The sequence below is a fragment of the Anomaloglossus baeobatrachus genome, chromosome 11, assembly GCF_048569485.1.
Source record: "Anomaloglossus baeobatrachus isolate aAnoBae1 chromosome 11, aAnoBae1.hap1, whole genome shotgun sequence".
Taxonomy (NCBI): domain Eukaryota; kingdom Metazoa; phylum Chordata; class Amphibia; order Anura; family Aromobatidae; genus Anomaloglossus; species Anomaloglossus baeobatrachus.
The window spans coordinates 189,325,026-189,337,117 of record NC_134363.1 but is presented as its reverse complement, the minus strand read 5'-3'; the positions used below and the strand labels follow the sequence as shown (position 1 = coordinate 189,337,117).

General features: G+C 54.1%; 1 protein-coding gene across 1 annotated transcript in view; it reads right to left on the bottom strand.

Moving 5' to 3' along the window:
- Positions 1–12,092, bottom strand: part of SORL1 (sortilin related receptor 1) — a 156,103-nt gene that overhangs the window by 97,557 nt on the left and 46,454 nt on the right. The window contains exon 19 of the mRNA XM_075327372.1: positions 11,026–11,117. Coding sequence (XP_075183487.1) covers positions 11,026–11,117 — 92 coding nt within the window. The remainder of the gene's footprint in view (positions 1–11,025; positions 11,118–12,092) is intronic.

Genomic DNA, 12,092 nt, shown 5'->3' with positions numbered 1-12,092 from the left:
TCCATTGCTGCCACCATCTTCCCTAGGAAATGCATGAGGCGCCTCAAGGAGTGGGACTGGTTCTGCAGGAGAGATTGCACCCCTGTCTGCAGAGAGCACTGCTTGCCCAGTGGAAGCTTCACTATCGCTGAGAGAGTATGAACTCCATGCCAAGATATGTTAGTGATTGGGTCGGGATTAGATTTGACTTTGAAAAGTTGATAATCCACCCGAAACTCTGGAGAGTCTTCAGTGCCACGTTCAGACTGTTTTGGCATGCCTCTTGAGAGGGTGCCTTTATAAGTAGATCGTCCAAATACGGGATCACGGAGTGACCCTGCGAGTGCAGGACAGCTACTACTGCTGCCATGACCTTGGTGAAGACCCGAGGGGCTGTTGCCAGCCCGAAAGGTAACGCTACGAACTGCAGGTGTTCGCTTTCTATAACGAAGCGTAGAAAACGCTGATGCTCTGGCGCAATCGGCACATGAAGATAAGCATCTTTGATGTCTATTGATGCTAAGAAATCTCCTTGAGACATTGAGGCTATGACGGAGCGTAGAGATTCCATCCGGAACCTCCTGGTTTTTACGTGTTTGTTGAGCAACTTTAGATCCAGGACGGGCCGAAAGGACCCGTCCTTCTTTGGCACCACAAACAGATTGGAGTAAAAACCGTGACCTTGTTCCTGAAAAGGAACGGAAGTCACCACTCCTTCCGCCTTTAGAGCGGCCACCGCCTGCAGCAGAACATCGGCTCGGTCGGGCGGTGGGGAAGTTCTGAAGAAACGAGTTGGAGGACGAGAGCTGAACTCTATCCTGTACCCGTGAGACAGAATGTCCGTCACCCAACGGTCTTTGACCTGTGACAGCCAAATGCCGCCAAAGCGGGAGAGCCTGCCACCGACCGAGGATGCGGAGAGAGGAGGCTGAAAGTCATGAGGAAGACGTCTTGGTAACGGTTCTCCCTGCTGTCTTTTTTGGGCGTGACTGAGTCCGCCAAGAATCTGAGCCTCTCTGATCCTTTTGAGTCCTTTTGGACGAGGAGAATTGGGACCTGCCTGAGCCTCGAAAGGACCGAAAACCAGACTGACCCCTCCTTTGTTGGGGCTTGTTTTGTCTGTGTTGAGGTAAGGATGAGTCCTTACCCTTGGAGTGTTTAATGATTTCATCCAAACGCTCCCCAAACAATCGGTCACGAGAAAAAGGCAAACTGGTTAAGCACTTCTTGGAAGCAGAATCTGCTTTCCATTCTCTCAACCACAGGGCTCTGCGCAAAACCACGGAGTTGGCTGACGCCACCGCCGTACGGCTCGTAGAGTCCAGGACAGCATTAATCGCGTAAGACGCGAATGCAGACATTTGAGAGGTCAATGGTGCCACCTGCGGGGCAGATGTACGTGTGACCGAGTCGACTTGTATAAGCCCAGCTGAAATAGCTTGGAGTGTCTTTAAGTGCCGCTCCATCTTCTACTGCAACTAAGGATCTAGCTGCAAGCCTGGAGATTGGAGGGTCCACCTTGGGACACTGGGTCCAACCCTTGACCACGTCAGGGGGAAAAGGATAGCGTGTATCTTTAAGCCGTTTAGAAAACCGCTTCTCAGGATAAGCGTGGTGTTTCTGGATTGCATCTCTAAAGTCAGAGTGGTCCAGAAAAGTGCTTAATTTACGCTTGGGATATCTGAAATGGAATTTCTCCTGCTGTGAAGCTGCCTCCTCCGCAGGAAGAGCTGGCGGGGAAATATCTAACTACCGAATTGGCGGACGCCATTGAGGTGCGGCTGGTAGATTCTAGAACCGCATTGATAGCGTAAGACGCAAACGCAGACATCTGCGAGGTAAGGGACGCCACTTGCGGCGCCGCTGGATGTATGATAGCATCCACTTTTGCTAAACCAGCTGAAATAGCTTGGAGCGCCCATACGGCTGCGAATGCTGGAGCAAACGACGCGCCGATAGCTTCATAGACAGATTTTAACCAAAGGTCCATCTGTCTGTCATTGGCATCCTTAAGTGAAGCGCCATCCTCCACTGCAACTATGGATCTAGCTGCAAGTTTGGAAATCGGGGGGTCTACTTTTGGACACTGGGTCCAGCGCTTGACCACATCGGGGGGGAAAGGAAAACGTGTATCCTTAGAACGTTTAGAGAAACGCCTTTCTGGATGAGCGTCGTGTTTCTGGATTGATTCTCTGAAGTCAGAGTGATCCAAGAAAGCACTCAATTTACGCTTGGGATAGAGGAAACGAAACTTCTCCTGCTCTGCCGCTGCCTCCTCTGCAGAAGGAGCTGGGGGAGAAATATCCAACAGTCTATTGATGGCTGAGATAAGATCGTTTACCATGGCGTCCCCATCCGGGGAATCCAGATTGAGAGGGGTTCCAGGATAAGACTCCTGATCACTCTCTTCAGACGCATCACAGGGCGACTGATTGCGCTGAGACCCTGAGCAGTGTGATGACGTTGAGGGTCTTTCCCAGCGAGCTCGCTTAGGGTGGCTGGGGCTATCATCTGAGTCATAATACTCAGCCTGGGAAGCCGGGGACCCCCTTGCAGTCTGGACTAATTCCAACTGAGGGGGATTAGAGGACAGAGACCTCGCCGTGTCCATAGACTGAGCCCCAGTCATGGATTGCAAAGTTTCAAGGATCTTTGCCATAGTCACAGACATTCCATCAGCAAAAACTGCAAAGTCTGTCCCTGACACCGGGGCAGGACTTACAAGCGTCTCAGCCTGGGTCACTACCTCTCCGGACTCCGGCTGGCGAAGCAGCACCGGATCTGAGCATTGCACACAATGGGGGTCTTTGGAACCTGCTGGTAGAGCAGCCCCACATGCAGCACACGCAGTGTACACCTAGCCTTGGCAGCCTTGCGTTTTGTGGATGACATGTTGCTGCTTCCTCAGAGCGATCTGGGGTATCCAGCCAGGAAGCGACCTTACAGTGCAAGAAATAACTAAATATATATATCTGGTGACACAGTACACCAATACACACTGAGGCACTAGAGGGGCCAGCTGAAAAGCCGCTTACCGCCCGCTTAAGAGCGGGTGTGTGGTCTCCCAAAGCCCCTCAGTCTAGGTCTCCCAGAGCCTTGCGTCCTTCCTCCAGCCAGACATGCATGTAATGGCTGCCGGCGTCCTGAGAGAGGAAGGGGGGCGGGCCCTGGGCGTTCCTGACCAAGAGCGGGAAGCCTGCTTCCCTCTGTGCCTAGTGAGAGGGCTGGAGCATGTAAATCAGGCTCCAGCCCTCCTCGCTGCCGTGAAACAGCGTCTCTCCCCTACCCTGATTGACAGGGTGGGGGCGGGAACGATCGGAGCTGCCGGCGTCCTAGGCCCAAAAGCCGGGGACTAGAGTTATAAACGCCGCCGCCGTAAAAGCGCGGTCGGCGTATCCCCGGCGCACCACAAGTCACAGCAGCGCCGCCCGGTCCAGTGAGGGTCGGCGCTGCGTTCCCAGAACACAAAGTCCCCCAGATAACTGTAGGAACACCAGCTCAGTGTACGGTCCCCGGCGCACTACAACGCCCAGCCAGCCCGGGGTGTGTCTGTGCCTGCCGGGGACACAGAGTACCTGTATGATGCAGGGCCCGGTCCCTGATGGTACTCCTGCTCGGCATCCACCAGGTGCTATGGGTCTGTGGATGGAGCCCGGCGTCAGAGCTTTGAGGCCGGCAGGATCCCACTTCCACAGAGCCCCCAAGGGGATGTGGAAGGAAAACAGCATGTGAGGCTCCAGCCCTGTACCAGCAATAGGTACCTCAACCTTACAACACCATCCAGGGGTGAGAAGGGAGCATGCTGGGGGCCCTATATGGGCCCTCTTTTCTTCCATCCGAACTAGTCAGCAGCTACTGCTGACTAAAATCTGTGGAGCTATGCATGGAATGTCTGACCTCCTTCGCACACAAAGCTAAAACTGGAGTACCCGTGATACCACGGGGGGGTATAGCCAGAAGGGGAGGGGCCTTGCACTTTTGGTGTAGTGCTTTGTGTGGCCTCCGGAGGGCAGTAGCTATACCCCAATCGTCTGGGTCTCCCAATAGAGCGCTGAAGAAATGGAATTTCTCCTGCTGTGAAGCTGCCTCCTCCGCAGGAGGAGCTGGCGGAGAAATATCTAACATCCTATTGATGGACGCTATAAGATCATTCACTATGGCGTCACCATCCGGTGTATCCAGATTGAGAGCGGACCCAGGATCAGAATCTTGATCAGTTACATCCGCCTCATCACCCATAGATTCGTCCCGCTGGGATCCTGACCAGTGAGACGAAGTTGAGGGCCCCTCATAACGAGCCCGCTTAGGTTGTCTGGGACTGTCGTCCGAGTCAGAATCGTCACCCTGGGGTGCATGTGACACCCCCGGAGCTTGGAAGTGTTCCAGCTGAGGGGGACCAGGGAGCAATGATGCCACAGTGTCCATGGTCTGAGTTACTGGTCTAGACTGCAATGTTTCAAGAATCCTTGACATGGTCATAGACAATCTGTCAGCAAAAGCTGCAAACTCCGTTCTGTCACCTGGACAGCATTCACAGGTGGTACACCCTGGGTCACGTCCAGCAGAGGCCCCGGCTGTGCAAGTTGCACAGGAGCCGAGCACTGCACACAATGGGGGTCAGTGGAACCTGCCGGTAGAGCAGCCCCACATGCGGTACAGGCAGTATATAATGTCTGTGCCTTGGCACCCTTGCGTTTTGCGGACGATATGCTGTTGCCTCCTTGTAATCTAGGAGGGTATATAGCCGAGAATCACCAGCGACCGTACAGTACAAAGTATTTGCAAACACAAAATACTCAGTATACAAATGGCACAAGTGGGGGTGAGCCCTTGAGGCTGCTTACCGCCCGCTGAACAGCGGGTATGAGGCCGTAGAATCCCGTGTCTGGGTCTCCCCGTCTCCCCTCTGCAGCTCAGCGTGCAGGCAGGAATGGCTGCCGGCGTTCTGTGAAGAGGGGCGGACCGTGGGCGTGCCACAAACAAAGAGCGGGAAACTGCGTCCTACTGTGCCTGGTGTGAGGGCTGGAGTATGTAAAAACGACTCCAGCCCTCAGCGCTGATGCTCTGTACAGCGTCTCGCCCTCCTCCTGACTGGCAGGTGCGGAGGCGGGAACGAACGAACTAGGCCGCAAAAAGCCGGGGACTGTAGTAATAAGCGCGGCCGTGATATATGCACGGCCAGCGCGGAAGTCCCCGGCGCACCACAAGTCCCAGCCGCGTCGCAGTCCCAGCGGCCGGCGCGACCGTTCTCCCTGAGTCTACCCACTCAGCTAAGCTGAAGTGAGGAAATGGCACAAGCGCAGCAGCGCTGTTGTCCCCGGCGCACTAACACACCCAGCAATGCTGCGGTGTGCGCGCGTATGCACGGGGACACAGAGTACCTTGACGGAGCAGGGCCATGTCCCTGACGATACTCAGCTCCATATCCAGCGGCTTCTCCAGGGGCTGCGGATGGAGCACAGTCTCAGTGCCTGGAGACCGGTAAAATCCCACTTCGCCCAGAGCCCTAATGGGGATGGGGAAGGAATCAGCATGTGGGCTCCAGCCTCCGTACCCGCAATGGGTACCTCAACCTTAACAAACACCGCCGACAGAAAGTGGGGTGAGAAGGGAGCATGCTGGGGACCCTAGTATGGGTCCTCTTTTCTTCCATCCGACATAGTCAGCAGCTGCTGCTGACTAAACAGTGGAGCTATGCGTGGATGTCTGACCTCCTTCGCACAAAGCAAAAACTGAGGGACCCGTGCTCCCACGGGGGGGTGTATAGCCAGAAGGGGAGGGGCCTTACACTTTTAAGTGTAGTACTTTGTGCGGCCTCCGGAGGCAGTAGCTATACACCCAATTGTCTGGGTCTCCCAATTAGGAGCGAAAAAGAAAACCACTTTCTGCGAAAGGCGAGAAAGAGAAATATCCTTCAAAGGCTCGAAAGGTGGCTTCTGAAGAGCCATCAGCACCCTGTTCAGATCCCAGGGTTCTAACGGCCGCCTGTAAGGAGGGACTATGTGACAAACCCCCTGCAGGAACGTGCGTACCTGAGAAAGCCTGGCAAGACGCTTCTGAAAGAACACAGAGAGCGCTGAGACTTGTCCCTTAAGGGAGCCGAGCGACAAACCTTTTTCCAATCCTGATTGAAGAAAGGAAAGAAAAGTGGGCAAGGCAAATGGCCAGGGAGAAAAACCCTGATCAGAGCACCAGGATAAGAATATCCTCCACGTCCTGTGGTAGATCTTGGCGGACGTTGGTTTCCTGGCCTGTCTCATAGTGGCAATGACCTCTTGAGATAACCCTGAAGATGCTAGGATCCAGGACTCAATGGCCACACAGTCAGGTTGAGGGCCGCAGAATTCAGATGGAAAAACGGCCCTTGAGACAGTAAGTCTGGTCGGTCTGATAGTGCCCACGGTTGGCCCACCGTGAGATGCCACAGATCCGGGTACCACAACCTCCTCGGCCAGTCTGGAGCGACGAGAATGGCGCGGCGGCAGTCGGACCTGATCTTGCGTAACACTCTGGGCAACAGTGCCAGAGGTGGAAACACATAAGGGAGTTGAAACTGCGACCAATCCTGAACTAAGGCGTCTGCCGCCAGAGCTCTGTGATCGTGAGACCGTGCCATGAATGCCGGCACCTTGTTGTTGTGCTGGGACGCCATTAGGTCGACGTCCGGCATCCCCCAGCGGCAACAGATCTCCTGAAACACTTCCGGGTGAAGGGACCATTCCCCTGCGTCCATGCCCTGGCGACTGAGAAAGTCTGCTTCCCAGTTTTCTACGCCCGGGATGTGAACTGCGGATATGGTGGAGGCCGTGGCTTCCACCCACATCAAAATCCGCCGGACTTCCTGGAAGGCTTGCCGACTGCGTGTTCCGCCTTGGTGGTTGATGTAAGCCACCGCTGTGGAGTTGTCCGACTGAATTCGGATCTGCTTGCCTTCCAGCCACTGCTGGAACGCTTTTAGGGCAAGATACACTGCCCTGATCTCCAGAACATTGATCTGAAGGGAGGACTCTTGCTGAGTCCACGTACCCTGAGCCCTGTGGTGGAGAAAGACTGCTCCCCACCCTGACAGACTCGCGTCCGTCGTGACCACCGCCCAGGATGGGGGTAGGAAGGATTTCCCCTTCGACAATGAAGTGGGAAGAAGCCACCACCGAAGTGAAGCTTTGGCTGCCTGAGAGAGGGAGACGTTCCTGTCGAGGGACGTCGACTTCCTGTCCCATTTGCGTAGGATGTCCCATTGAAGAGGACGCAGGTGAAACTGCGCGAAAGGGACTGCCTCCATTGCTGCCACCATCTTCCCTAGGAAGTGCATGAGGCGCCTCAAGGGGTGTGACTGACCTTGAAGGAGAGATTGCAACCCTGTCTGCAGTGACCGCTGTTTGTTCAGCGGAAGCATCACCATCGCTGAGAGGGTATGAAACTCCATGCCAAGATATGTCAGCGATTGGGCCGGTGTCAGATTTGACTTTGGAAAATTGATGATCCACCCGAAACTCTGGAGAGTCTCCAGAGTAGCGTTGAGGCTGTGTTGGCATGCCTCTTGAGAGGGTGCCTTGACAAGCAGATAGTCTAAGTAAGGGATCACCGAGTGTCCTTGAGAGTGGAGGATTGCCACCACTGCTGCCATGACCTTGGTGAAAACCCGTGGGGCTGTCGCCAGGCCGAACGGCAGTGCCAGGAACTGAAGGTGTTCGTCTCCTATGGCGAAGTGCAGGAAGCGCTGATGCTCTGGAGCAATCGGTACGTGGAGATAAGCATCTTTGATATCGATCGATGCAAGGAAATCTCCTTGGGACATTGAGGCGATGACGGAGCGGAGGGATTCCATCCGGAACCGCCTGGCCTTTACATGCTTGTTGAGCAGTTTTAGGTCCAGGACAGGACGGAAAGACCCGTCCTTCTTTGGAACCACAAACAAGTTGGAGTAAAAACCGTGACCCTGTTGCTGAAAAGGAACCGGGACCACCACTCCTTCTGCCTTCAGAGTGCCCACCGCCTGCAGAAGAGCATCGGCTCGCTCAGGAGGCGGAGATGTTCTGAAGAATCGAGTCGGAGGATGAGAGCTGAACTCTATCCTGTAACCGTGAGACAGAATGTCTCTCACCCAACGGTCTTTTACCTGTGGCAGCCAGGTGTCGCAAAAACGGGAGAGCCTGCCACCGACCGAGGATGCGGTGTGAGGAGGCCGAAAGTCATGAGGAAGCCGCCTTGGTAGCGGTACCTCCGGCGGTCTTTTTAGGACGTGACTTAGACCGCCATGAATCGGAGTTCCTCTGATCCTTCTGAGGCCTTTTGGCCGAGGAGAATTGGGACCTGCCCGCGCCCCGAAAGGACCGAAACCTCGACTGTCCCCTCCTCTGTTGGGGTATGTTTGGTTTGGCCTGGGGTAAGGATGTGTCCTTTCCCTTGGATTGTTTGATGATTTCCTCCAATCGCTCACCAAACAAGCGGTCGCCAGAAAATGGCAAACTGGTTAAGCACTTTTTGGAAGCAGAATCTGCCTTCCATTCCCGTAGCCACAAGGCCCTGCGTATTGCCACCGAATTGGCGGATGCAACCGCCGTACGGCTCGCAGAGTCCAGGACAGCATTAATAGCGTAGGACGCAAATGCCGACGTCTGAGAGGTTAAGGACGCCACTTGCGGAGCAAACGTACGTGTGACTGCGTCAATTTGCGCTTGACCCGCTGAGATAGCTTGGAGTGCCCATACGGCTGCGAATGCTGGAGCAAAAGACGCGCCGATAGCTTCATAGATGGATTTCAACCAGAGCTCCATCTGCCTGTCAGTGGCATCTTTGAGTGAAGCCCCATCTTCCACTGCAACTATGGATCTAGCCGCCAGTCTGGAGACTGGAGGATCCACCTTGGGACACTGAGCCCAGCCCTTGACCACGTCAGGGGGGAAGGGATAACGTGTATCCTTAAGGCGCTTGGAAAAACGCTTATCTGGACAAGCTCGGTGTGTCTGGACTGCCTCTCTGAAATCAGAGTGGTCCAGAAACATACTCGTTGTACGCTTGGGGAACCTGAAACGGAATTTCTCCTGCTGAGAGGCTGACTCCTCCGCTGGAGGAGCTGAGGGAGAAATATCCAACATTTCATTGATGGACGCGATAAGATCATTCACTATGGCGTCCCCATCCGGAGTATCTAGGTTGAGAGCGGCCTCAGGATCAGAATCCTGATCAACTACCTCTGCTTCATCATACAGAGAGTCCTCCCGCTGAGACCCTGAACAATGTGATGATGTCGAGGGAATTTCCCAGCGAGCTCGCTTAGACGGTCTGGGGCTGCGGTCCGTGTCAGAGACCTCACCCTGGGATCTATGAGACACCCCGGGAGCACATTGTTGTTCCAACTGAGGGGGACCAGGGTGCAATGATTCAACAGTGCCCATGGTCTGAGATACCGGTCTGGACTGCAAGGCTTCTAGTATCCTAGCCATAGTCTCAGAAAGTCTATCAGTAAAAACTGCAAACTCCGTCCCCGTCACCTGGACAGTGTTAACAGGTGGTTCCCCCTGGGCCACCCTTAGCAGAGGCTCCGGCTGAGAAAGTGCCACAGGGGCCGAGCATTGCACACAATGTGGGTCAGTGGAACCTGCCGGTAGTATAGCCGTACATGCGGCACAGGCAGCATAGTAAGCCTGTGCTTTGGCACCCTTGCTTTTTGCGGACGACATGCTGTTGTCTCCTCTGAGCAATCCAGGAGGGTATATAGCCAAAAATCAACAGTGCGACCATACAGTGTAAAGTATAGCCTATAATCATTTAATCTATAAGTACACTTCTGCACAAGTGGGGCCAGCACCTCAGGTGCTGCTTACCGCCCGCTCAAAGCGGTTGTGTGATCACCAGAATCCCTGCCTGGGTCTCCCAGAGCTTGTCTCTCCTCTCCAGCGTCAGAAGAGCTGACAGGAATGGCTGCCGGCGTCCTGTGGAGAGGAGGGGGCCGTGGGCGTGCCCTAGAAAGTGCGGGAATCTGGTGTCCCACTGTGCACAGTGAGGGGGGTGGAGTATGCAAAGCATGTTCCAGCCCTCAGCGCTGACGTCCTGTGCAGCGTCCCGCCCTTCCCCTGACTGGAAGGCCTGGGGGCGGGAAAAAAGTGAGACTAGGCCGCAAAAGCCGGGGACTAAAGTTATAAGCGCGGCCGGCGTATAAGCGCGGTCGGCGCGGTACTCCCCGGCGCACTAACACTCCCAGCCGCGCTGCAGTGTGAAATGGCAGCGCGCGGTCAGCGCGGTAGTCCCCAGTAAACTAACACACCCAGCCACGCTGCAGTGTGTCATGGCACAAGCGCGGTCAGCGCTGCGGTCCCCGGCGCACTAACACACCCAGCAATGCTGCAGTGTTTCTGTGCGCGGTCCCCACGGGGACACAGAGTACCTCAAAGTAGCAGGGCCTTGTCCCTGACGATACTCGGCTCCTTGTCCAGCAGAGTCCCCAGGGGCTGTGGATGGAGCACGGTCTCAGTTCCTGGAGACCGATTAGGATCCCACTTCACCCAGAGCCCTAAAGGGATGGGGAAGGAATCAGCATGTGGGCTCCAGCCTCCGTACCCGCAATGGATACCTCAACCTTAACAACACCGCCGACAAGAGTGGGGTGAGAAGGGAGCATGCTGGGGGCCCTAGTATGGGCCCTCTTTTCTTCCATCCGACATAGTCAGCAGCTGCTGCTGACTAAGATGTGGAGCTATGCGTGGATGTCAGCCTCCTCCGCACAAAGCATGTAAACTGAGGAGCCCGTGATGCACGGGGGGTATATAGGCAGAAGGGGAGGGGCTTTACACTTTTAAGTGTAATACTTTGTGTGGCCTCCGGAGGCAGAAGCTATACACTTAATTGTCTGGGTCTCCCAATGGAGCGACAAAGAAAAATGTTTTGCCTCAGACTTCCCTTACAGAGCAGAGCTGCAGTGTAAAGCAGAGAGGTGATAATCTCATTAGTGTCAGGATATTGCACTACTTAGATGCTAATGTCCAGCTGTGACGGAGGAACGGGCCAAGACGAGGACAGATCTACAGAAGCCGACTGTGCACTCACCCTTCCTTAGGCACCAAAGCGAGGGCACGCGGGCGCTCCAGGACCGAGGAGTTCAGAATGGTCAGACGTAAGTCTCCATCAGGGTTGGCGACCTGCAAAACCAAAATGTGCAGAATCACCGGCCTCATGTATAGGGGAAACAGTCAGCAAGACAGCACAGACATCCACTAACAGCTGAGCACCGTAATACAACAGCAGAGTCCTGCTCTGAGGCTGCAGAATAGCGAGTGCAGCTCTGGAGTATAATACAGGAGGTAACTCAGGATCAGTAATGTAATGTATGTACACAATGACTGCACCAGCAGAATAGTGAGTGCAGCTCTGGAGTATAATACAGGAGGTAACTCAGGATCAGTAATGTAATGTATGTACACAGTGACTCCCCCAGCAGAATAGCGAGTGCAGCTCTGGAGTATAATACAGGAGGTAACTCAGGATCAGTAATGTAATGTATGTACACAGTGACTGCACCAGCAGAATAGTGAGTGCAGCTCTGGAGTATAATACAGGAGGTAACTCAGGATCAGTAATGTAATGTATGTACACAGTGACTGCACCAGCAGAATAGTGAGTGCAGCTCTGGAGTATAATACAGGAGGTAACTCAGGATCAGTAATGTAATGTATGTACACAGTGACTCCCCCAGCAGAATAGCGAGTGCAGCTCTGGAGTATAATACAGGAGGTAACTCAGGATCAGTAATGTAATGTATGTACACAGTGACTGCACCAGCAGAATAGTGAGTGCAGCTCTGGAGTATAATACAGGAGGTAACTCAGGATCAGTAATGTAATGTATGTACACAGTGACTGCACCAGCAGAATAGTGAGTGCAGCTCTGGAGTATAATACAGGAGGTAACTCAGGATCAGTAATGTAATGAATGTACATAGTGGCTGCACCTGCAGAATAGTGAGTGCAGCTCTGGAGTATAATACAGGAGGTAACTCAGGATCAGTAATGTAATGTATGTACACAGTGACTGCACCAGCAGAATAGCAAGTGCAGCTCTGGAGTATAATACAGGAGGTAACTCAGGATCAGTAATGTAATGTATGTAGACAGTGA